This window comes from Cupressus sempervirens, chromosome 3, assembly GCF_028749045.1.
Source record: "Cupressus sempervirens isolate cs-2001-9-10 chromosome 3, ASM2874904v1, whole genome shotgun sequence".
Classification (NCBI taxonomy): Eukaryota; Viridiplantae; Streptophyta; class Pinopsida; order Cupressales; family Cupressaceae; genus Cupressus; species Cupressus sempervirens.
This window is the reverse complement of record NC_143120.1, coordinates 23,499,796-23,526,005: the sequence shown is the minus strand read 5'-3', so window position 1 is coordinate 23,526,005 and position 26,210 is coordinate 23,499,796. Positions and strand designations below refer to the sequence as shown.

The 26,210-nt window shown below is 32.9% G+C and overlaps 2 protein-coding genes across 2 annotated transcripts; both read right to left on the bottom strand.

Annotated features, from left to right (window-relative positions):
• Window positions 1–19,124: 19,124 nt before the first annotated feature.
• Window positions 19,125–21,382, bottom strand: LOC149564570 (putative 12-oxophytodienoate reductase 11). Its single transcript, XM_089816200.1, has 4 exons — window positions 21,368–21,382; window positions 19,722–19,893; window positions 19,185–19,639; window positions 19,125–19,139 (listed from the first exon to the last, which is right to left on the bottom strand). The coding sequence occupies exons 1-4, from the start codon at window positions 21,380–21,382 to the stop codon at window positions 19,125–19,127; spliced, it is 657 nt and encodes a 218-aa protein (XP_089672326.1).
• Window positions 21,383–22,752: 1,370 nt separating this feature from the next.
• Window positions 22,753–23,411, bottom strand: LOC149564569 (protein RALF-like 33). Its single transcript, XM_089818117.1, has one exon. It carries the CDS (start codon window positions 23,291–23,293, stop codon window positions 22,928–22,930), a length of 366 nt encoding a protein of 121 aa, XP_089674243.1. The 5' UTR covers window positions 23,294–23,411; the 3' UTR covers window positions 22,753–22,927.
• Between the last annotated feature and the right edge of the window lie 2,799 nt (window positions 23,412–26,210).

Here is a 26,210-nt window from a genome sequence, read left to right as displayed (position 1 = left end):
TGAACTCTATCATCACTAATATAGAAATGAACCTCTTTGATGATGATGCGTTCATTTTCATTGAATATTTCTATCTAATCCACCTCAAATTGTGCATGTCTATAGGTCACTTGCAGAAATATTGCAACTTGTTCAGAATGATAATATTGGCCTTGAAGCTTTGTATGAGGTGCAAATGTATAATTCTCATAAAAATCTACAATTGAAAGTATACAACCAAGTGGAAAATAATTTTTAGAATCACAAAACTATTTAGCTTGCCATCGTGCACCATGACAATGTTGGATATGTGGATATATCTATGGATGAAACTTGGTCATGAACTCATCATAATGCAAATCACTCTCCTTCAATACAATTTTTCTGGATTCATCTCCTCTCTTATTTTGGTATGTCTCATATTCATATCTCATCCATAAACTGGTGTGGATTCATTAATATTCTCAACTTGCATAATTTCAAAAAATTTGTGTAAATCTCCACAATCTTCACACTAATTTTTGATGCATTGCACTTTGAATTCATCTAAATCTTCTAATTTATCACATAATATGGACCTCACAAATTGTGTTTTACTGCTAGGGATGACCAAATCAGGATCAAGTACTGCCATAACTTTTTTAAATGATTGCGAGCGTATACCAAATTCAACATGACTTCTACAACAACAAGTTTCATGCATCTTATTTATGCGTACAAAGGAAGGATGTAAACTCTCAAACATTCTTTGACATATTTTGACATTTGAAAATTCTTGTTTGAATGTTTGAAATAATTCACTTTGAGTTATATCTATGAAATGTTTTAGATGTTCAATTTTGGCCCCTGTTTCTTGATCTTTAATTTCTATAGTATCATGCCTATTGGAAGAAACACGAGAATGTGTGGTCCAAAATTCAATAACTTGTCTTTTTACATCTTCAAAAATCCTAACTTTTCGAGGAACCCTACAAATATTCACCCAGTTATTCTCAATGTTATCATCTACCATATTTCTCCTCTTGATCTATCTCTGGATAGTTCTTCTAGATATATGTAGTACATTAGAAATTGCACGTACCTATTTTCTATGTGTCAATTTTCTACTAGATATAGTAGTCATCAATGCTCTACGTGCATTACTCAAATCACGTCCTCGAGTTGTGTTGTCAATTTTGTTATAAGCATTTTGCAAGTTTTCAACTATTGTTTTATTAATATTATGAGCATGGCTTTTCCTGTTATCAACACCCAACAACTCCAAAATAGGTCTCATATCTTTTCTCCTAAATAACTTGACAAATAATTGTGTCTGTCCAAATATACTTTTATCCTTGAAATATTCATCCCACATGTTCTGACAATGTTTTCTGATAGTGTTATCATTTATCATATCTTTAGATGGAATTTGGTTAAAAAGTTCTTCATCCAAATCCATCAAATTTTTTATGCTTTCTAATTTGTCTCTATCAATAGAACTGCCCATTTCTTCCTCTTCATTACTTTCATTTTCTTCATGAATCTCATCTTGTTCAAAAATTTTAGTAGGTTGGTTTTGATTATGTTTTGTATGACCTTTCATTTTGACATCTCTTATTCTATCATATTTTCTTGATCTTTTCCTTTTACTGCCCATTGAATACTTCAATCTTTTAAACAAAAATAAATAAATTTAGATTTCACTAAATATCAACTAATGGTTCAATATAGAATACATAAAAATAAAAATAAGTCGATGAGAAAAAAACACCTTCAAAATATTCGATCATTTGCACTATTGATTAAATCCGCAGAATAATTGCTGAAAATTGCTTCAAAATTAATTGTCTTTCGAAAATCCTCTTCCAATTTTCATTGTTTTGTATATATATATATATAAGAAAAAACAACTTTATTTTATATCAAACAGTGACATTAACTACTGGTAGTTTAATTGGCCGATAGGGGTTTCGACCGGAACTGTTTCGGCCAAAATTGTTACGGCCGAAATTGTTCTAGCCAAAACAATTTGTGTGGCAGCTAAACAAGCAAAAATCAAAACTTTTGTAAACATCTCACTTTGAAGGCCAATTTTCCCTACTAAATTGAAGTTTTTTTTTAAAAACTAAAAATATGCTTTTGTAGGTCTCAGAGTCACAATTATGATCATATAATTTTTTTTAAAATTTTGATTATGAATAATATGTTATAATTTGAAAATATTACAAGTAGGTATCTTAAGATTCAAGAAGATATCTATTCAAAAATAAGAAAAAATAGTAAATCATGGTTAAAAATTATTATTTTTTAATGCCACACTAGAGGAGAGAGTCTTCTTCAAGAATATGTAATTTTTAAAAAAAAAATATGTGGATTTGATGGACAAAGTTTGACAAGAGAAAAAAACTGTCAATTTCTGATAACTTTGACTTTGACCAATTATAACTTCAAAATTATTAGCCGAATTTCAATTTTTATTTTTCGATGCACTAGGTATACATGTTAACTCTAACATATTCCAAAATCAAACCAAAATATGAACATTTGCATATTTTTTTTGATGGGGAAAAAACTCTATATTTTTAGTATTTTTAAAAAATTAAAAAATACACTTTAAAAATTCAAAAATAAATAAAATTTTTACTCAATTTTTTTTTTTTAAATTATAGACATAAACTTCATCTAATTTTACACATTTCATTAGTTTACATCATCTTCAAATTCTAAACACAAATGCCACTTATATGTCGTCAAAGTTGAAGAGTTTAAATTTTGATATCACTTTTCCCTTATAAAAGGTGACATAGGTTTGTGCTTTTACCCAACAGACAAAAAAGGCACCATTCTCCTAGTCACTCTTTTCCTTTTCTTCATTCGGATGTTGATCCTCTTTTATTTTGTGGGGGCAAAAGGGGATGCTGGCTCTTATGAAGGAAAAATGGACACATGTTGACTCTCTCCCTCTTCTAATTGGTTAGGCACAAAGGGAGGCAATTGAGGGTCATCCCGGACTTGAGAAGCACCAATATCCTTAGACCCGTGTACACTCTCTTCCTATTTCTGGGGAGTTACTTGCACTTCACCCTATTCTTTTTGAATCCTTTGAGGGGAGGTCCTCTTCCTTTTGTTCTTTCCCTTCCTCTCTAGAGGATGATAGTATCCAACTGGGCGGTCAAGTTGGTATACTGTCTCTGGCCTGATGGGAGACTAGGCCGCAAAGGTAGGAATTGTAACTTTCCTCCCTCTACCTTTCTCAGGGTGGGCTTAAGCATGAAAGATAACAATGGTAGGTATTGGATCAAGCTAAAAGGGTTTCTTGATCCAATCCTTAGTCATTCTAACTATGTACCTTGCTCGATGATTAATATTATCGCCCTCCTCACTGTCAACCTCAACATTCATAATAGGTCTCTCTCTGATTTTGTTCGAGTTAAATAGGGGGTGTAGCAACTCCCGTGAATCTTGTTGCCTTCTTTCCTCTGGAATGTTGAGCTTAAGAGCCTTCTCTACCAGATACAAAGTCATCCTATGATAGTCCCTTATATCGACATCATAGTCATTTGTTGCGTTCATCCAATGATCTTCAATAGCATCTTCATGATGGAACTCCTTACCAACCAGACTTTTCACTCTCCCGATATTATCAAAATAGAGCCCAGGGGAATTGTACTCCTTAAGGGGATAATTCTTCCATTCCCACTCAAAGATGAAATATCTTGCTTCTGTTTCACTTGTTATGGTCCTATGACCAAGGGCCATGTCCAACAGGGTCTCCTTTGTCTCTTCACCCTATCATATGCAGATTCAATCTGTCAGGAAATCTCCAATAACACTAGTTTGTCACTTGGATATCTGGGGAGCTTCTTTGGGTTGATAGTGGCACCAGCTACCCATAGATATGTGAATGTATTGAATTGGATGAAGTAGGCCCCAAGAGTTGTTATCCATGCTTTTGCCTCATTGGATAACCTTTTTGCATAATCACCCTCTATGAATCAGATGACCATAAAAATGAATGTGTCATTCAAGATTCTATATTCTTTACTCTATGCTAAGAGCTTCTTCCTTACTAGCTAAGGGTAGACAGTGTAGGGCTAGGCATTAGGATCCTGCATATTGCCTCTCTTGTACAAATCGAGGTAGTTTGTCACCCGATATATCATGTAAGAAGTCATATAAAACTTCTTCTTCTCCTTAATTTCTCCCAATTGCTCACACAAGTTTTCACTTAGTGTGGTGGCCCAATCTAGTGGCATCCTCATCGTCTTGATTGTCTCAATGAAGTTGACCATGAAAGTGTTGAGGTGGCTAGATGTTGGTAAACCCGTGACTCTACTCAAAAGGATAATGGAATAGCCAATGTCGTCTTTCATGTATACTCTATTCATGTCCACCTTTCCTATGACACATCCCAAAGGAGTCGTCTTAATGATGTAGGAGGATTGAATGGTTTCTGATGCTTCTTTGGGGTGCTCCCTGTACCATCTCTCTACTGCTTTGTAGGAGAGTTTGATGAATTGATCTAATATTGGGAGATGGAAGATCCTTTCAATGTTGTCAGGTCATAAGTCTAGTACCACTGCTCTGGTTATACTTTTAACCACTCTCTCTTCAAAAAAAAATGTTGTGCTAGAGCCATGATCAATTTTGCTGATTGCATTGATACTGGATGTGAAGCTGCACTCACCAACCCGAAACGAATCAATGAGGATACTAGTGTAGATCTTTTCATGGGTTTGTTGCAGATTCTGAGGAATTCCCCCAAATCTATGTGTCCCAAGTCAGTGTCTCTGATTTTTGCATGATCATCATGAAATCTTGACTTTCACGGCACGCTTTGGAATTTGAACACAACAGGCTTGGGTGCCATTTTCTCTTTGGATGCGGACACCATTTAGCCTGTACGAAACAAGGACAATAAAATGTTTATTAGTTCGAAAGAATGAAAACTTAGAGAAACAAAACACAAAAGCATTAAATTTCTTCTCCAATTAATTGTTAACGAAATTTTTTTAAAATGAAACTAAGTTGCCTTTCTATTTATTTATTATTATTAATTTATCATTTTTTACTTTTCTCTTCTTCTTCTTCTTTTTAAAATTCTTTTTAAAATTTTTAAATTTTATTTTTTGGTTTTTTTGGGGTTTTAGTGGGGGTCGGAAGTGCATGTGTGTGTGCGTGAAGTGGGTGTAGGGGCTCAAAGTGCACACATGGGCATGGAAGGGTTTTGTGTTTAGCATGAGTGCAACAGTGCGTCATGCAGCCATTTTGTTTTGTGTGAGTGTAGCAGCATGTCGCATGGCCCAAGCACTGCACAGTGATGCTTCTTTATGTTTGGCACATAGAGTAGGGCTAAGGCACACAGTACATGTGTGGCATTGTGCGCGTAGTGGGTGCCAAGGGTAGTGGTGCTTGGCATTGTGGAGGGGATGGTATGCACACTACGCAATGCGACATTGAAGTGGAAGTGGGTGCGCATGGGTGCAGCATGCAATGCATGGTAGTTGTATTTGTGCACAGTAGTGAAAGAACTGGCGTGCAAGTTAGCGCAGTGTGACACACACGTGCACTTGTGGCATGGTGGAAGTAGTGTATTTTGCATAGCGCATGGGTGTGGATGTGCACCTGATAAAATTGGTGAGCATGATATCCACAATGCAAAATGAAAAAACAAGTTGGTGGTTTTGAGGGGAGGTAGGGGTTTTTATAACCTTGCCCACTCATGTGGTGCGCGACGCAAACCACATAGGTGGTGTGCGCCTCATGCCTGATATGTGATGCGCATTTTTATTTTATTATTATTTTTATTTTTATTATTATTTTTTATTTTATTTTAAATAATTTTTATGACTTTTTTGATTTTTCCATTTTTATTTTTTAACTTTTTCTATTTTTGATCTTTTATGATTTTCAACTCTATAACATTTCTTTAGATCCCTGATTTGTGAGTTTGGGGACTCGAAAAAAGTAGGGGGTCCCCATTCCTAGTAGGGAATGGGAAGTGTCTTGTGGGACCACAACACTACCTTTGCAACCAAACATGTCATTTTAGTAGGATTCAACTGAAATACATTACCTCTAGATCTGGTTCCTATTCCAATTACCTTTCCATCTTTATCTCTGATCATGCAAGTCTTATTTGTGAACTGCAACTGATAACCTTTGTCTACTAGTTGTCCAACACTCAAAATATTGTGCTTTAAACCATCCACAAAATATACATCCTTAGTGTTAGTTTTACCATCAAGAGTTATAGATCCAATACCTTTAACTTGACATGTTGCATTGTTTCCAACTCTAACAATTCCTCCATCTTGACTTTTGAAGTCAAAAAATTTGTTCATATCACCAGTCATATGATGTGAAAAGCCACAGTCAATTATCCAATTATATTTCTTCTCAACCTATGACACCAAAGCTACTTTTTCTGGACTTTCTTCTTTAATTGCCACAAATCCAATTTCATCGTCACTAGCATTTAATGTTTGTTCATCAGAATCATTATCTTCATTTGCATACAAACACTCTCTATCTTTTCTAGGCTTGTAAATTCTTTTATAATTTTTCTCTCTTTTAGGACACTTAGATGTATAATGAGCATATTCATCACAAGTCCAACATTTAAAGATTTTCTTACCTCATTTTTCTCTTCTTACTAGAAGGGCTACTCCTCCTTCAATCTTTTTGTCCTCCTTAGATCTGTTGTTGCTAGCAAAATCTCCTCTAGCACTTGCGCTTCTTGATAAATTAGGTCGAATATTTAAGGCACTGAAAGTTGTCTCTATTTTGGTCAATTCTTTAGACTATCTAAGTTCATTCTCAACTATTTTAAGTCTTCCAAGCAATGTCTCCTTTGTGAAATCTTTGGTACAATATATCAACAACTGTATCATTTGAACTGTTGATTTAAATGGTGGTGTTAGAATCTTCAATATCTTCCATATAACCTCATCACCTTCTTTGGTTCCTCCTTGAGATCTAATACCTGAAGTAATTTTAGATATCCTACTTATATATGTTCTTACATATTCATCTTCCATCATTTTAGCATCTTGAAATGCACAAATCCAACTTTGTAACCTCAACTTCTTAGAATGTCCATCACCTTCAAAACTAGTTTCCAAAGCTTTCCAAATCAAATGTGAAGTAGCAAGAGATTTTACCTAATTGTATTCAATTTCAAGAAGTGTAATCAATATTGCTTCTCTAGCTCTCATGTTACACATAGAAATATCTCTTTCTACCTTGGTACAAGTTTTCAAATCCTTTTCAACAATGATTATCTTCGTTGATTTTGTTAAGATCCAATATCCTAGACCCATACACAACAAATGTGCCTTCATCTTTTCTTTCCAGCTATCATAATTTGTTCCATCAAACTTCAAACTATCTTTCCTAAACATGCTTGCCATGGATCTCCCAAGGTTGTTAAACTTTATCTTCAAGGACCTGATTCTTTGATACTAATTGTTACAAACAATAGTCCACCAAGATAACTGAGAGATGGGGGGTGGTGGGGGCGGTGGGGGATGTGAATCAATTATCTGACAATTAAAACATTTATCTTCTTTAAAAAAACTTAACCATTCAACCAAAGTAAACAGCAACCATAAAAAGATGCACATAGACAATTACAATAGATATGTTAACTAGGGAAACCCTTGACCAGAGGGAAAACCTAGGTGGGAATGATGCACACAAGATGATGTACTAATATAAATATTCCTTGTTAGAGGATGGACCATGTTAGGATTCTATTACAATATTTAGTACATAAATTCCCTATTAGGAGACTTTGACTGCCTATTAGGAGATTCCAACCCTGTTAGGAGTTGTACAATGTATGCAAGATGAGCCCACTACCCAAACATGTAATTTCAACTACAAGAAGAGCTCACTGCTCAAACATGCAATTTACTGTTATGTTCTTCTTCTCTTTGTTCTATCAACTGAACCAGTCACTATCAGACCTTGTAGACTAGGTCACAAACCTCAAATCCAAATTATATCAAACTTCAAATCACTCGGTAAAACCTCAGCAATGAATTTTCCTTCTCTTTCGCTCTGCTTTTCTGAACTTCGCATTCAGCTCTCTCTCTCTCTCTCTCTCTCTCTCTCTCTCTCTCTCTCTCTCTCTCTCTCTCTCTCTCCTTACAATCACTTTTTGTCAATACAATTCATATCATCATTGATAAAGGAAAATATCCTTCCTTTATTCTAAGTCCATAAAACAATTCCCTGAGTCAGTTGTTAGACCTTCTCAATTAATCATTATAGGACCACATTAAGAACATGTTACACTTATCGATAACATTAATCTTCTGCTTTGCAACTTGAATAACTTTCTATATTCAGTGAAAACATTTCAAGATTCGGTGAATGATGGCTCTGCACGATGCCTATTCGACGATTCTCACAACCTTTGATGTTCTCGTCTCTGTGCCTCTATGCATTGCCTCTCCTGTTGTGCCTGTCTCTATTGTGTCCAAGACGTCACTTGGGTTAGGCACTCCTGTGGGTGTGTGGGCTACTGGGTTGGCCCCTGTTGCAGTGTCGGCTCCTATAATGACCTTTCGTGATGCCCTAGCTCGGGCTCATTCCCCGTCCGCAGCCATTGGGCTTGGTTTTGGTGGCTTTGATCTTGTGGGGCTAGCCTCTTTGTCATGTTGTGAAGGGGTTAGGTTGACTATTTCATACATTGATGTTGTAGCATACGAGGCCGACATTGCCCCAGTTAAACCTTTGGGGGTGCGGGAGGCTGTTCCTATTGTTGTTGGCATCTCCATCTGCTTGGATCTTGAGGATGAAATTTCTAATGAGATAGCCTCATTTGTGGATGATTACTCATCTATGGATGTTATCTTCTAGTTTAAGGGCTTTTGGCCCTCTTTGTCGGCCTTGCATGCCTAGATCTCCCGTGAATGGGAACCCCTCATTACGGATGAGGCCCAAATTTTCCTTGTGGCTCGAGGTTTTTTCATTGTGAAGTTTGCATCTACTAATGACAGAAATGTCATTTTGCACTAGCGTTTCTCATGGGGGGAGAAGTTCCCCTTGATGGCCAAACCCTGGTTTTAGGATTTCGACCCATTGACTAAATCCTTTAATAAAATCCTGTTGTGGGTTAGGCTACTGAATCTCCCCCTTCACTTTTGTTTGGATTCTATCCTGGAGGCTGTGGGGATGGCCCTTGGGGAATTCTTACCGGTTGATACAGTGTCATCCAATGTGTTTCAGATGACGTATGCTTGCATTCTTGTGGAAATTGACGTCTCCAAGGGACTCCTTGAAAAGATTAAGCTAGTTTCCTCTTTTGGATCTTGGATTCAAATGCTTGACTGCGAGGGCATCCCCTTTCGATGTCGAAAATACCACAAAACTAGACACCTTGTTGCTTGTTGTTGTTCTGATATTTCCAAACCGAAGAAGTCTCCCTCTTGGTGGAAAGGGATTTTAGACGATCACTACACAGTTCAAAAGACCTCACTTGTTGGGGTTGTTAGCTCGCCTCTAGTTTCTTTGGTGGCTGACTCGACTAGTGATGTTGTTGCCCTAGTTGTGGTCTCATCTGGTATTGTTGATGCCCCTTCATTGGTGCCATCTTTTATTCCTCATTCTCCAGTAGTGGAGTCCCCTCCTTCGATTCTCGCCTTGGTTAAGGGCTCCTCTCTTGTGGTTCCTTCTATTGTGGATGTTCCTGCCTCGTTCTAGTGTCCTCGGGCTGCAAGGTTTGTGGGGGATGGCTGCATAGATGATGACTTTGCTTGGCAAAAGGCAGTCGGTTTGGTGGAGGATGGATGGACAACCCTCAAGAAGAAAAAGGTCAAGATCTCCAACCCATCTTTTGACATGGCATTGCGTTCTCAAAAGGTGGGACCGAAAGGGAAATCTTGAATCCCTACCCCGCTTTGGCTCTCTTGGTTTGTTTGGCCTATTGTCTGTTGCTGTGGTTCATGGTTAGGGACTTAATGCTAATCTTTTTTAACCATGGGGTTCTAGGTGCTCGGCCAAAACCTAGTGTAGTGGCTGAGTTGTACTAAGTTATCTTTGTAGCCACCTCAATCACCTTTTTGGGTGGTGACCTATTTCTCCTTTGGTCTGTTGTTACTATGTAATGGAGTTTCAAGGCCCTTTCAAATCTTGTTTTCCTTAATCAAAAACTTTCTATATACACAATATTATGATGAGAGACCTTAGTCACATCATCATCAATGTGTCTTCTTCATGTCCTCAACCTCAATTCTTAGAATAACCACTCTGATAAGAGATATAACAAGTTTACTAAAGCATGCCTCTGTAAGCTCTATCTTAGAATAGACATCACCAAAACTTTCATAACTTCTTCTAGACTTATCATTTCTTCTTCCGATTTAACTGCATATACTAGATACTCAAAACGATCTCCCATAACCTCGGATAGTTATAATACTCAACAAGTTGTCTGTACCAACTTGATCTTTCTGTTGTTCTTCTATTAGATACCACAAAAAATTGCTATGTTGACATTAATGACAAACTCAGTCATGAATGTAACATATCATAATAGTCACATATCTACAATACTCCCATATAGGAATATCATCAACATTCATGCTTCCAAAAATCTTGCAACAATGCATGACCCAACAGAAGAGAAGAAGAGCAGATTGATTGAGGTAGCCGGTCACAAATTTACAGGCAAAAGCAAATTGGTTGTCTACAAATTTGATGGTATGGTTTTCCAGTACTAAACTATCAAGCACATCTGATAACTCCATGACACTACTTGTCACTACATGTTGAGAAAATTCTTTATACCTTTTGATGAAGACAGTGGTTGGGGTGGCTTCTATGAATTTCAACAAGGCATTCCAAATTGTATCGGTAATGTAGTAATGCATTTCCTCATAGAAATACAACTTAGTTTCTTCATGTCTCTCTAGAATAAGCTCATCTCCCAAATAGGAGTAACGGATCTGAGTTTGTTTTGACCACCCCTATCTTAGTACCGTCGAAGAAGCCTGAAATGAAAGAAGTATTCCTATTCTCCATTCCAATAAAAAGGTATTTTTGGGAATGGGTTTATGCTCATTTTGGGGCTAAAATGGGAATATGTATTCTTATTCTCCATTCCCATTCCATGCACCAATTGAAGAATACAACTGGATATTCTAATTTTCAATTACTATTCTAGTTGTATTCCAACAACCATAGGGCCCTTACTTTTCTACATCTAATCCAAGCTCTTATATAGCCAACAAGACCACAAGTTGGTATGTTAGGCATTTTATTACAAATAGGTCTTGCCTTGGAGGAGAGAAAAAATAACTATCCAATGATCGAAATAGAATTTGTGTTCTTAAAGATAGGTCCACATGTGATCCAAGAGATGTCATTTAACTGTGCAAGATGACACATCATCATGAGAAACCATGTTGAAATAAATTCCACAGTGCGCCACATAATGAAAAGCAAGTGGGGAAAGAGGCATGGAACTCCAAGAACAACGAATATTAGACTTTCTTCACTTATGTAAGGATCGTCAATGGGTCTACAATAAGATGTCAAGTGCACACAACTTGGAACCACGAGCAACAACAAATCGGTATAGAAAACAAAGCAATATTTTTGTTAATGCAATATTGCTCACTGACCCAAGATGCTCTTGCATCACATTGGCTCCTAATAGAGTCCATCATTTCACAAGGAAATTTTATATTAGTACATCATCTTGTGGCCATCACTCCCATTGGGGTTTTCCCTCTGATCAAGAGTTTCCCTAGTTAATATATCTATTGTTATTGTGCATGGTTATCTATCCATGGTTGTTGCATCTATTGTTTACATGTTTCAAAATTAATAAAGATATTGAGAGTTGTTTTAAGTACATAACTAATCCACCCACCCTCTTAGTTATCTTGGTGGACTTTACTTTCTAACAATGCCTAAACAAGGCATTCTCTATATTTTATGATTACAAGTAATTATTTTCCAATAGATGACTTGGGTGTATATATCTTGTTAGTAGTGTTTATATCTTTAGATATGAACTAGACCAAGAATGTATAGAGACTCGCATTGTTAAAAAAACATATACATAGAAGGAAAACACGCTTGATTATATCCTTGTAGAGTCCATTTCTTTATATGCATGATTGTGAACATTATTTATTCTCAGATACATTATCATTTTACAATTTGCATACAAATCAAGGTGGAGTAAATGCATAATAATAAAATATGTAAATCGATTCCATTTCCCTTTTTTTTTAATTTGTGTTTATTTCAAATGAGATAATATCTAAAGATACGTACATAGTGAAAAATGACATGATATTGTGCAAAATAAATTTAGCCCTCTTTTGTCAATTTACACAATCACTCCTATAGATTTGTCTTATCTACATGGTTATCATGCTCATATATATACCTACCTCCATGTTGTCATTTTCTATAAAGAGTTCATCATATTTGCATTCCTAGATCCATGAGTATTGTGCATGGTTATCTATTCATGGCTGTTGCATCTATTGTTTACAAGTTTCATAATTAATAAAGATATTGAGAGATATTTTAAGTACATAACTAATCCACCCACCCTCTTAGTTATCTTGGTGGACTTTACTTTCTAACAATGCTTAAACAAGGCATTCTCTATATTTTATGATTACAAGTAATTATTTTCCAATAGAGGAGTTGGGTGAATATATCTTTTTAGTAGTGTTTATATCTTTAGATATGAACTAGACCAAGAATTTATAGAGACTCACATTGTTAAAAAATATATACATAGAGGGAAAACACACTTGATTATATCCTTGTAGAGTCCATTTCTTTATATTCATGATAGTGAGCATTATTTGTTCTCAGATACATTGTCATTTTAGAATTTGCATACAAATCAATGTGGGTAAAATGTGTAATAATAAAATATGTAAACCGATTCCATTTCCTTTTTAAATTTTTTTTGTTTATTTCAAATGAGATAATATCTAAAGATACACACATAGTGAAAAATGGCATGATATTGTGCAAACTTGGGTTTGTTACCTTGACCTCATTGTCCATTTATATAGTGCCCATATTTATACATTTATCCCTATTTTGTCAATTTACACAATCACTCCTATAGATTTGTCTTATCTACATGGTTATCATGCTCATATATAATATACCTACCTCCATGTTGCCATTTTCTATATAGAGTTAATCATGTTTGCATTCCTAGATCCATGAGTATAATAATAATAGACGTATCATTTCCAAATTTAAGATCTAAAAAATTCAGTTTTGTCTATTTAGCTCTTTTAACCTTATACGTTGAACAGTACACACTTCAAACCAATTTTCTTTGTTTTCTACTTGTAGTTAAAGACATTCAAAGCAACCATTCTAGCCATACTCGAGTATTTTAGAAGTTCATTCATTTTAGAGACTGTTTGAGCAATTGATAGAAACACAATTCAATTAACAACGATAAAAATATAAGAATCTACATCTTATGCACTTACGACATGTCCTTAATAGTGTTCAATTTAAAGGAATTGAAAAAGATGTAGTATTCTTTATGTCTCATTTGCATAACAAGCCAAATAAATATTTAGCAATACTTCTAATCTCAAAATCTTTGCCTAAAAATATACTAGCTATATATACCTCTATATATATTACGCCGAGATTAATCGTTCTCGAGGCGCCTATTTTTATTTAATCCCAAAGTTATTTTAATCGAAGTTGGGATTAATGAAAATAAAAATAGGCGCCTCGAGAACGATTAATCTCGGCGTAATATATATAGAGGTATATATAGCTAGTGGCAGTCGCGGCGCAATAGGAAAAATATTTACTTTTTATTTTTTATTTTGATAAGGTTACTATAAAATTGTTAATTAATTTTTAATTAGAGTTGTATGAAGTTAGTATAAAATTATGCTTCAAAATATTTTTAAAAATTTAATATAAGGAGTTTAATATAGATTAAAAATATATTTTTTATTTTTGGGATATTGTAATGTAAAATGTTATAGTCATACATAGATATATGGTTAGGGACAAAGTTACCATTATAGTTAATGTTAACCTTAGGGATAGAATTAGGGTTAGGGTTAGCATTAGAGTTAGGGTTGGAGTTAGGGTTAGGGTTTGAGCTATGGTTAAGGTTAGGGATAGAGTTATGGTTATGGTTATTGCTAGAGTTATGGTTATGGTTTAGATTAGAGTTATGTTTATGCTTAAGGTTAGGGTTAATGTTATGGTCATGGTTAAGGTTAGGGTTAGAGTTATGGTTATGATTAGGGTTAGTGTTAGGGTTATAGTAAGGCTAACGTTAGGGTTAGGGTTAAGGTTTGAGTCAAGGTTAAGGTTAGAGTTTAAAGGGTTAGGGTTTGAGTTAGGATCAAAATTAAGGTTAGGGTTAAGGTTAGAGTCCAATTATGGTAGAGTCAAATCCAAAGTTAGAGTTATGCTCATGGTTAAGGCTAGGGTTAGACTTATGCTTATAGTTAGGGTTAGGGATAGGGTTAGAATCCAATTATGGTAGAGTTAGAATTAGGGTTAGAGTTAGGGGTAGAGTTATGCTTATGGTTAATGTTAGGTTTAGAGTAATGCTCATGGTTAAGGTTAGGGTTAGAGTCATCATTATGGTTATGGTTAGGGTTATAGTGGGGATAGGGTTAGGGATAGGGTTTGAGTCAAATATATCTTTTAATTTAATATAAGGAATTTAATTTAGATAATTTTTTATTTTTTTTTGGGATATTGTAATGTAAAATGTTATAGTCATACGTAGATATATGGTTAGGGACAAAGTTAACATTACAGTTAATGTTAACCTTAGGGATAGAATTAGGGTTAGGGTTAGCATTAGGGTTAGGGTTGGAGTTAGGGTTAGGGTTTGAGCTATGGTTAAGGTCAAGGATAGAATTATGGTTATGGTTATCATTAGAGTTATGGTTAAGGTTCAGATTAGAGTTATGTTTATGGTTAAGGTTAGGGTTAGAGTTATGGCCATGGTTAAGGTTAGGGTTAGAGTTATGGTTATGGTTATGATTAGGGTTAGGGTTATAGTAAGGCCAGGGTTAGGGTTAGGGTTAAGGTTTGAATCAAGGTTAAGGTTAGAGTTAGGGTTAGGATTTGAGTTAGGGTCAAAATTAAGGTTAGGGTTAGGGTTAGTGTCCAATTATGGTAGAGTCAGATCTAGAGTTAGAATTATGCTCATGGTTAAGGCTAGGGTTATGCTCATGGTTAAGGCTAGAGTTAGAGGAAGGGTTATATTTAGAAGTTTTCTTATGGTCACAGTTATATTTAGGAGGGGAGTAAGGGTTGGGATTTTATATTATATTTATTATTATATAAGGTGCCCTATATAATAATATGTATATTCCCACGCTCATGGATAAGGTTAGGGAAAGAAGTAGGACCATGGTTATTAGTGTTACATTTAGAATTTCATTTAGGAGGGCATTGTGTGCTATTTTTTCCCCCTATTCAACCCATCACTGATGTCTGATCTTAGAGACCTTAAATGGGATAGGTTCTTTGCAGAGGGTTAACATCGCTAAATTTGGCAGCTAACATTTTGTGTTGGCTCGATTTCTTCATTGACCACGCTGGATCATTTTTTCTTGGTTGGGTTGATTCATGCTGCGAGATTCGATAACTCTTATTTCTTCGCGAGCTATCTTCCCATCTTCCCAAAAGTGCAAGATGTTGCCATGCATTCCCATTCTAACTTTTCTTTATACGCTAGTGTCTTCGAAACACTCTAAAGCCTAGAATTGCACAAGATGCTGCCATGCATCTCCATTCTGATGCATCGTCATGCTACATTGTTTCTTCAATTCTCTGAAGCCCAAAATTGCATCATGCTACCACGCATTGCCTTTCCAACATTTCCTCACTCCACAATTCTTTCATGAGTCTTTGAGACCCAAAATTGTGCCACATGGAGGGGGTTCACACCTTTTGTGCTATCTTCTTCGTTTGTTGGGAGGAATCTCTTCACTACATCTTAATCATCCATTGGAAATAAAGCCAATCTTGATCGACGAATGTGACTTAATCCTTCATTGGGAGGAGTTTCCTTGTTGCATCTCAGTCATCCTTTTTGAGGGGAGAATCTACATCGATGGTTGCGATTTAATCCTTCATTGGTGAGGATTCACGATGCATCTATGCCGTCTATTTCGAGAGGAAGACCTTCATCGATGACCATCATTCATTTTTGGGGAAACCAAATTCCCCCTTGGGATCAACCTTGCATTTTTTGTGGAAGGTTAAGACATCATGTTATCTCTTTTCATAGTTTTTTGCTAGCAACATGAATGTCTTTCCTCTTCTTTCCATGAGTCTCCATTCTAGTGCCTCCTTACGCTGCATTGTTTCTGCAATGCTCTAAAGCCCAAAATTGTGTCATGCTACTACATGTCACCTTTCTGACATTTCCTCACTCTGTAGTGCTTTCGCGAGGCTCCAAGACCCATAATTGTGCCATGTAGTGGGGGTCCCCACCTTTTGTGCTATGGTTACAATTTAGATTTTAGGGTTATGGTTAGAATCAAGGTCAATTCTAGATTTTATAGAATATTTAGAGTTAAGATTAGGGATTAAATATACATGAGGGTTAGCATTGGATTGTATGATAATTAAAGTTAGGATTATAGTTAGATATATCATTTAGATTAGGTTTTAGTCAGGGTTTAATTAGACTTAAGATTAGGGTGAGGATCAAGGTGAAGTCTATATTAGGGTTCATATCATGGTAGGATTGAAACTAATGTTAGGGTTAACATTGAAATTATGATTAGGGGTAAGGTGAAGATTTATATTTGGTCATGATTGTGGTTTGTGCTAGGATTAGGGTCTAAGCTATTATTAATTTTATGATTGTACCTTTAGGGTTAGGGTTTTGTTTAAGTTTATGATTATGGTTACAACTATGGTTTATGGTTCAAGTTTAAAGTTGGGAATGTGATTAGGATCAGGGATTAGTAAATTTTTTAAGAGTTTGGTTATAGGTTTACACCATGGTTAGGACCTTGGGACTGGATTTAGAGTTTAATATCATGGTTATCCATATAGGTAGGTTTAGGATTTTGATCAATATTTTGGAGTTTTTTTTTACATTATGGTTAAGGGTTAGATTTTAGGGTTAGGACTATAACCAATATTAGTGTGTAGGTTTTTGGTTTAGATTATGGTTTGGACTAAGATTTTCGTTATGATTAGAGTTTAGAATATCAATAGGGATATGTTTTAGTGCTATAATTATAGTTTAATGTTGGATTATAGTTATATTGTACATCATTGTTGGGGCTAGGGCTAAGGTAGGGGTTGTTGTTAGGGTTAACTAAGGATGACAATTAGGATGGTTTATCTTTTCAAGTAGACAAAAAAACTCATATTAATTCAAAAACAAAGAAATTATACTTCGAAAATATTTTTCTATGTCATAATAGATTCATTTATTTTAATTATTGTATTAGTTAATTAGTTGTTTGATGTTTCAAAGTAAACATGGCTTATTTTATTTAAATTTAAATAATATTATTGTTTTGAATTGAATTTAGCTTAATTGTTAATGATCATATTTATATTTCTAATATTAACTCCAATTTGATCAAAGACCAAATATATTTTTGGTATTTTTGTAAACAAACTTGCTTAACACTTCCCTATTTCAAAGTTAATAAAATATCATTTCTATTGTCTTAGATTTGAGAGTAAGTATATTAAATAAGTAATAATAAATGAACATTATGATTAATATATTTCTAAAATAAAAATATATTACTTGAAAACTTGTTTACTTTAAATGAATAAAGTACTCATTTACTTGTAAATTTTAAAAATAGAAATTAATCTACATATATATAAAATATTTTTTCTTTTTCCTATTTGCATACAAATTAATTAAAATCTAAACTTTAAACTACATAAATATTTTTAAAATATATATCCATCAATAAATAGTTTAGAATAAAGTCAAATCTAAAAATTAGACACATATAGAATCTTTTTAATTTCTATAAACATGTTTTTCTAATTTATTTCTACAAACATGCAACTGATATTTCTATTATCCATTTTTTTCCATTTAAAAAAAATCTAGATGTAAATAGAATTTTTTTAGATGCATGCAATCTTTCTAATTTTTTCTACATACATATATTAACATTTCTATTTTGTATTTTGTTTTTACATTATGGTTATTTCAATCAAAATATGTAGATGTAAATAGAATTCTTTTCAAAAAGATTTATTTAAATTTAAATAATATTATTGTTTTGAACTGAATTTAGCTTAATTGTTAATGATCATATTTATATTTCTAATATTAACTCCAATTTGATCAGACCAAATATATTTTTGGTATTTTTGTAAACGAACTTGCTTAACACTTCCCTATTTCAAAGTTAATAAAATATCATTTCTATTGTCTTAGATTTGAGAGTAAGTATATTAAATAAGTAATAATAAATGAACATTATGATTAATATATTTCTAAAATAAAAATATATTACTTAAAAACTTGTTTACTTTAAATGAATAAAGTATTCATTTACTTGTAAATTTTAAAAATAGAAATTAATCTACATATATATAAAATATTTATTCTTTTTCCTATTTGCATACAAATTAATTAAAATCTAAACTTTAAACTACATAAATATTTTTAAAATATATTTCCATCAATAATTAGTTTAGAATAAAGTAAAATCTAAAAATTAGACACATATAGAATCTTTTTAATTTCTAGATACATGTTTTTCTAATTTATTTTTACAAACATGCAACTGATATTTCTATTATCCATTTTTTTCCATTCTAAAAAAATCTAGATGTAAATAGAATTTTTTTAGATGCATGCAATCTTTCTAATTTTTTCTACATACATATATTAACATTTCTATTTTATATTTTGTTTTTACATTATGGTTATTTCAATCAAAATATCTAGATGTAAATAGAATTCTTTTCAAAAAATCTAGATGTATATAGAATTCTTTTAATTTTTTACATACATAAAATCTTTCTAATTTTTTTCTACATACATAAAAGAATAATTTCTATTTTCTATTTTTTATTTTCTATTTTAAAAAAAAAGCTATCATAAAGATTGATAAAAAAATTGATTGCATATGCATTCTTTATTTTGTGCACTAAACGCACAAAATAAACTATATAGATTAAAACTTCCCGTGCTGGGCATGAGAATATACAATAGAAATATCAGTTAGCAAGAATACTCGGCCATAAGCAATCAAATCTGCCTTGCCACTGGAAATAGCTTCGTTACCATCATCCCGATCATAACCCCCTGTAGCCAAAAATGTTCCCTTGAATGCTGTTCTTATGGGAATCAGGCTCTTTTCACTCGCTATTGTCGTCTGCGAATTATCAATCTTGGGCTCAAAGAAATGAGCGTACAATATCTTATATTTATTCAGAGCCTCTGCCATGTGAAGTCCCAGTGCCTCTGGATTTGAGTCATACGCTTCTGCATGATCCGAAAATGGAGAAAGCCGAATTCTCACATGCTCTGCTCCGATTTCCTCCACCACTGCTTCCACAACTTCAAGTGCAAATCTGCAACGATTATTCAATGTTTCGCCATAGCCATCTATTCGATCATTCACGCTATCCTTCATGAACTGGTCCACAAGGTACCCATGCGCCCCATGGATCTCAACACCATCAAACCCTGTTCGTAAAAGGACTAATTATGTCAACAAAAGGAACATTCTCTTCTTCAAACCAAGATAGATCAGAATAAAAAAACATACCTGCATCTATTGCATTCCTGGCAGCATTTCGAAAATCAGCAACTATATTGGGAATTTCCTCTGTTTTCAGAGGCCGGGGAGGAAAGAAATTTGCCACATCCTTTCGGTTCGGAAGAGGGATCTTTCCAGAGATTGGTTTGCTTGTGGAGGAAACTGGAGATTGGCCATTAGGCTAATAATCTGCATTCCAATGCACCCATTAAATACACAATACACTGTTTGTTGTGGAGGAGAGCCAACCAAATTGAAATTAATTAAAATTGAAATCTAAATCAAAGTAGAATATTATAACTAATTTTGAATTTCAATTTACATCTACATCTAAATCTAAATGAAAATGTAAATAAAAAATAGAAATCTCACCTGCAAAAATGTTACTCCAAAACTTCAATTTACTCCTATTCAAAAACTCCAATCTAATCCTCCAATAACCTCCACCTCTTCCTTCCTGCAAAAACATAAAATGAAAATGAAATGAGGAGCCTTGGTTTTATAACTTCTGAGAGGCTCCTCATATCCCCCAACAGACGTCTCTTCACATTCCACGAATTTGTTTCAAATTCCCCCACTCCCCGCAAAAAAAAAGCATGAATGTGCATGCAAAATTATATTTAACAAAAAAAAAAATCATATTGAAATTATTTCGCCCCTATTTTTTCGGGCCCTACTTTTTCGGGCCTATTATTTCGGCCTCCATTTGGCTTCCTATTATTTCGGCCAGCTATTATTTCGGGAATTCTTTTTTAATATTTAATTTGGAAGTTTGTAACTGCTCCCAATTCTTTTTTATTGACAGGAATCTTGGCATATTCTCGTACTGGGCATTTGTGCTGCCATTGTATAGAACGCCTCTCGGCGTAATTACTACATAACACTACAAATTACTAAAATGCACCAACATACACAACTATAATCATAAATTAATCCCAAGTCTACACGCTTGTTCTCTGAAACAAAAATCCAATGCAAAAACAAATACAACTTCACTAATAAAAAACATATAAATATGGTTTATTTAATATCATTTTTTTAATTATCATACTAAATATCAGTCCTCCATCATACTCAATTTACTCTTGAGTGAAACGTCTTAAATAATATTTAATTAGATCAATCTAGATTTCATCGTGAAAAAACTTTATATTGATTTTCCAAGTGGAGAGAGAAAAAATATTAAAGATCTAATAAATCTTAAATTTTGATTGTACTGTGGATATTATCATGGGAGTTCAGCGATACCCTTTTTAAAAAAATGGTTTTAGACATTTAAACCCAACAAGAATGGTTGACATTCTTTTTATGATTTATCAACATGTTGTCCAATTAACTGTTTCAATATTTTTCCTTATTTTAAAAAAAAAAAATACTATTATGTGCATTCATTAGTATTATTTCTTATCATACTTATCTTTATATTACATTTTTTTTCAAATTTCTAACAAGTTTGAATAAGAAATGGTCACAACAGCTGCAACAAAAGATTACAGAGAACAAGTCATATATCGTGTTCTCTAATTTGGAGCAAGGAACAAGAAATGTGCTGGACAAATGAATAATACTTTTTACTATTAAATAATTAATATAAACAGATTTTGGTTGAACCAATCAACTGTCCTAACAATTGTTTAATATAAATGTAAACTTACTCTCTCTAAAATCATTAATTATCTTTATTTAATATATAAGTTGTCTTTACAACTGTAAGGGTTTAAAAAAAATATTAGATATCTTTTCCCAAATGATTAATGTTAAAAATAACTGTAAAGACAGAGAAGAATGATTAGATTAAATTTACTTAGGATATGATGATTATATTGTGATATTTTGTTTTTTATATAAAGATTTAAAACTTGTTACATAGACATGCTTGTGGTGTTATACTCCTTGTTACTAAGATTCAAATCCTATTGAAATATTACTGAGCATTTATGGTACAAAGACATGCATTTACATTAGAGATGAACTGATAGAATGTGACAAGTTTAATTATTGTTGACATTAACATTCCAAAACACTATTCTTAACATCATGATATAAACCTTACTAAAACATTATTACTGGACAAGAAAAACATACATATAAGAATTAAATTACTGAACAAGAAAAACATACATACAACATAAGAATTAAATTATATTGTTAAACATACATAAAATATAAGAATTAATTTATACTGTTATAATCGGTACAAATTTATTGCAGAAACACTAGGTATTTATATCCGCATTATTATTCAACAAGAAAAACATACATACGATATAAGAATTAAATTATACTGTTATAATTGGTACAAATTTATTACAGAAACACTAGGTATTTATATCCGCATCATTACTCAACAAGAAAAACATACATACGATGTAAGAATTAAATTATACTGTTCTAATTGCTACAAAATTATTACAAAAACACTAGGAGTCCGTTTGGTTGCGGGAATATAAAAACGGAAATAAGAATATCTATTCTGGAATACTTATTCTCGAATAGAGAATGGGGTTACATATTCCTGTTCTTGTTTGGTTCATCCAGAATCTGATGCAGAATACACGGACTCAAAAATTTATGTTTTCTAAAATTAAAAAAATTGGAATAGGAATACGTATTCCTATTCCATCTATTTTGGTGGATTAACAAATCCTCATTTTTGGGCCAAAATTGGAATACGTATTCCAATTTTTTTCCTATTCCTATTCCGATTTAGTGCATCCAAACAGAGAACTAAATTTTTTGGACAATATGTATTCCTATTCCGCTCGCCAAACGGACCCTAGGTTCCTCATTTATATCCGCACTAGGTTCCTCATTTAGATCCTTCTTTTAAAAAAGTTAAAAATGACTTTGAAATTTCAGCACTGCAAAAACAAAATCACCTCCTACCAGTATAATTTCTGTGGCAATCAAATAGATCAAAATTTCGCCATCAAATATATATGAGATTTCAGCACTGCAAAAACAAAATCACCTTCTACGAGTATAATTTCTGTGGCAATCAAATAGATCAAAATTCCCCCATCAAATATACATGGCAAAATGAAAGAAAGGGACCAAATCATACATGGTAACAGAATCCTTGAGCAAGACAAATCTATGAGAAGCCCTTCATGGAGGTCTGCAAATAAAAACACTAACCCATGAAGGAAAAAAAGCCCTGTAGGGATTTTATTAACTTACAAACAGAAAATCAAAGGGGCAAATGAAAGAAATCCTCAGCTTGTATCCCTTGCACAGCGAGTAATCTTAGTACAAGACCTGCTGTAAGGATTTGCCTGCCCGGAGCTCCCACAGTTATAATAAGAAGATCCACTCTTACTGCAGGGCACTGAATCCGCTTTGAGAGCTCCGTAGCTGATATACTGAGTGGTAGCCAGAATCCTCCTGTTCATCTCTGAATCCATCAACATCTCTTCCTCTGGAAGACAATCCCCGATCGATCCATCGCAAGCCGTCTTCGAATGAGAGGAAGAAATTTTCACGAAATCTCCATCGCCCCAAAGAGCACTGGCAGAGCCCAAGGGCAGCAGAAAGAGGAATAAAAACAGGGCACCCACGCAGAGTCTCGAACCCGCGACCATCTCTCCGGCAAACAGCGAAATCGGTTCTATTCTTTTTTTTTTCCCTCGCTTTGTGTATTGTGTTTTCAACGGCCTCTGGAATTAAATAGAATTTCATTTTGGCGTAAAACGCATCTTTGGTGGGATTGGCGAGGAGTTATGGAATTCCAAAGAAGAGACAAATGTGACGTTATTCTCACCGTCAGCTTTGATGCCGCGTGAGCAAAGCCCGCCCTTGACTCCTCCAAAGGGAAGGACAACAATACCCATCAATCCTTTTATTTTCCATTTGTTTTTTTAGGTTAGGTGAGCTTATCTTTCCGTCTTTTCTTGACCAGGAGTTTTCATAGGGGTGAGGGACTAGGCAGCACGGTTAACTTTGTTGCATGGAATATTGTAACAATTTTTTTGATGAATAATTCTTTTTCATTAATAATTAATATACTAATATTACAATTCACAAAAAAGAATTGGGGATACAAGATCACCTCGAGCGAGTTCACACGGCCAAAACCGGAATCATAAACTATTAAGTGAACATTAAATTATTATTATTTATACTTAAGGTTTGAAGGAGCATTAAATTGTTTATAACTAAGGTTTGAAGGTCAAGTGATAAAATATTGTATCTAGTCTAAAGTGTAAGTGGAAAAAAAGAACACGGTAATAATTTCACAATGGTGAGAGAAAATTCTTATAGTTGTTCTTTTCAGAAGAGGTGCTTAGGTAGTGAGATATCAAATGAGGACTTCATCTGGATTTAATCATTCAATAATTGCATTTAGTGGGGTTTACACCCGGACATAAAGACTTAGATGCTAGTTCTAATATAACAAGTTTAAATATATTTTCACACCATTTGTTCAATAAAAAATATTATTTTAAATATTTTTTCAATGGTCATGATCTATAATTTTTGTCTGTTTTAATGAGAGGGTAGTGATTTGTATGAATCTTTTTTTTATATGCTTATTAGATTGATTTATTTTTCATTATTGGATATATTTATTTATTTTTAAATGTGAAAAGATTCTCTAGCTAATTTTTAAGATTATATCATTTAATACACCTATGCAGTATCACAAATTTAATGAGTCTTATGATCTTATACTGATGTCATACTTATTTGGAGATGGTGAAGAATCCTCTTCAACCCATACCTTTTATTATTAGATGAAGAATTATATGTGAACCACACTTTTTATTAGATGAAGAATCATATGTGAACCATGCTTTTTAATAGATGAGAATGTCAAATGTAAGTGTGTAAACAAAATTATTAAAAAAATATCTCTAAACTAATAGAATAAATCTTCTTTTAAATAAATATCAAATATACATAAAATATTAATATAACAATCATAATTCAATGTAAAACACTCTATAAAAATTATTATGGAAAAAATTAGGTTTTTCTCAAAAAAATTAATTTCATTTTTATGCTTATAATATTTTTAAAAATAAATCAAAATGGTAAATAATACACATTTAGGTAAAAATCTATTTAATATTTCTCCTCCTCCCAAAGAGACCAAAGAAAATAAAAAATAAAAGTGTCACTTAATGGTATGATGGCATGTGTATGTTATAATGTATATTATAAAGATTATACTTTTTAATAGTTATAATTTTTTTTGATGGAGGTCATCCACAAACAAGTTTTAGTTTTAGGTATGGACCACGATGCCTAAAACCTCTTCGGCTAAGAACCAAGGACTAAGGAGCATCCACTATCATTTAGTTTTTTAATATAAGTTAGTTGTAATGTTATGTACCATTAATAATTTTAAAGGCTAATTAATTATTAACTTTTTCCATATATATTATTATCATAAATAACTTTCGTGAGAGTAACACTTTGAAATATTATTTATTAATCAAATTTATTTTTTTTAAACATTGTAAAGTAAATTCTATATGTTTCATATATAAATTTATATATAAAGGTAATACTTACTCAAAATCCATTCCTATAAAACTCAAAATTTATCAAAATAGTTTTAATCAATTTAGAAATTAAAATTTTCACAAATAAAGATTAGAAAAAATTAAAACACACATATTTAAATCTAATTGGTTAGTGAATATATTAACAAGTTTAAATATATTTTATTGTATTGGTTTAATAAAAATATGATTTTAATTTTTTTAATAAATGGTCATAAATATTATCATTTTTTAAATGAGAGGATAATGGTTTTCTTAAGGTGTCCAATTTTTTTAAAATATAGTTTCTATATTGGTCTATTTTTTAATATTAGACTTTATTTTTTAATGTGACGAGATTTTCTAGTAATTTTAAGATTATATCATTTAATAGATTTATAAAATGTCATTATGAGGCTTATGGGCTTACACTTTTTTCATGCTTATTGGACATGTGAAGAATCATTTTCACTCATACTTTTTATTAGGTGAAAAATCATATATGGACCGCACATTTTATTAGATGAGAAACCTAAGTTGTAATAATTTATAGTTTATTAGGCAAGAGTCTACAACACAATGGTAAATTGTGAGTCTCAAATTAAAATAAAATGCTTTTTTCCTATACTATCAACCTAAGAAATTTAAATTTTACATATAATTTTATATATGCATATGCATCCTAGAATATTGGCTCACAATACAGGTAGTATTTCCTAGAAATCTGCTCATATAAGACTCAAATGTATTACCCAATCAAACTACAATAAAATAGTTTAAATAGTTTATACAATTAAAAGTCTCACATGTATACCTTAAAAAATATAAAGTAACAATAAAAACTAAAAAATCTACATCTCATTGGTTGAAATTCAAAATAGTAATCACTTAAGAATAGGTGATTGCAATAGTATATTGCCCAACAAATACAACAAGTGCCACATAGTGGCTTGTAATTGCCTTATAGTACATTGTAATTATAGAAATGAAATATTCTAGTAATTAACTAATA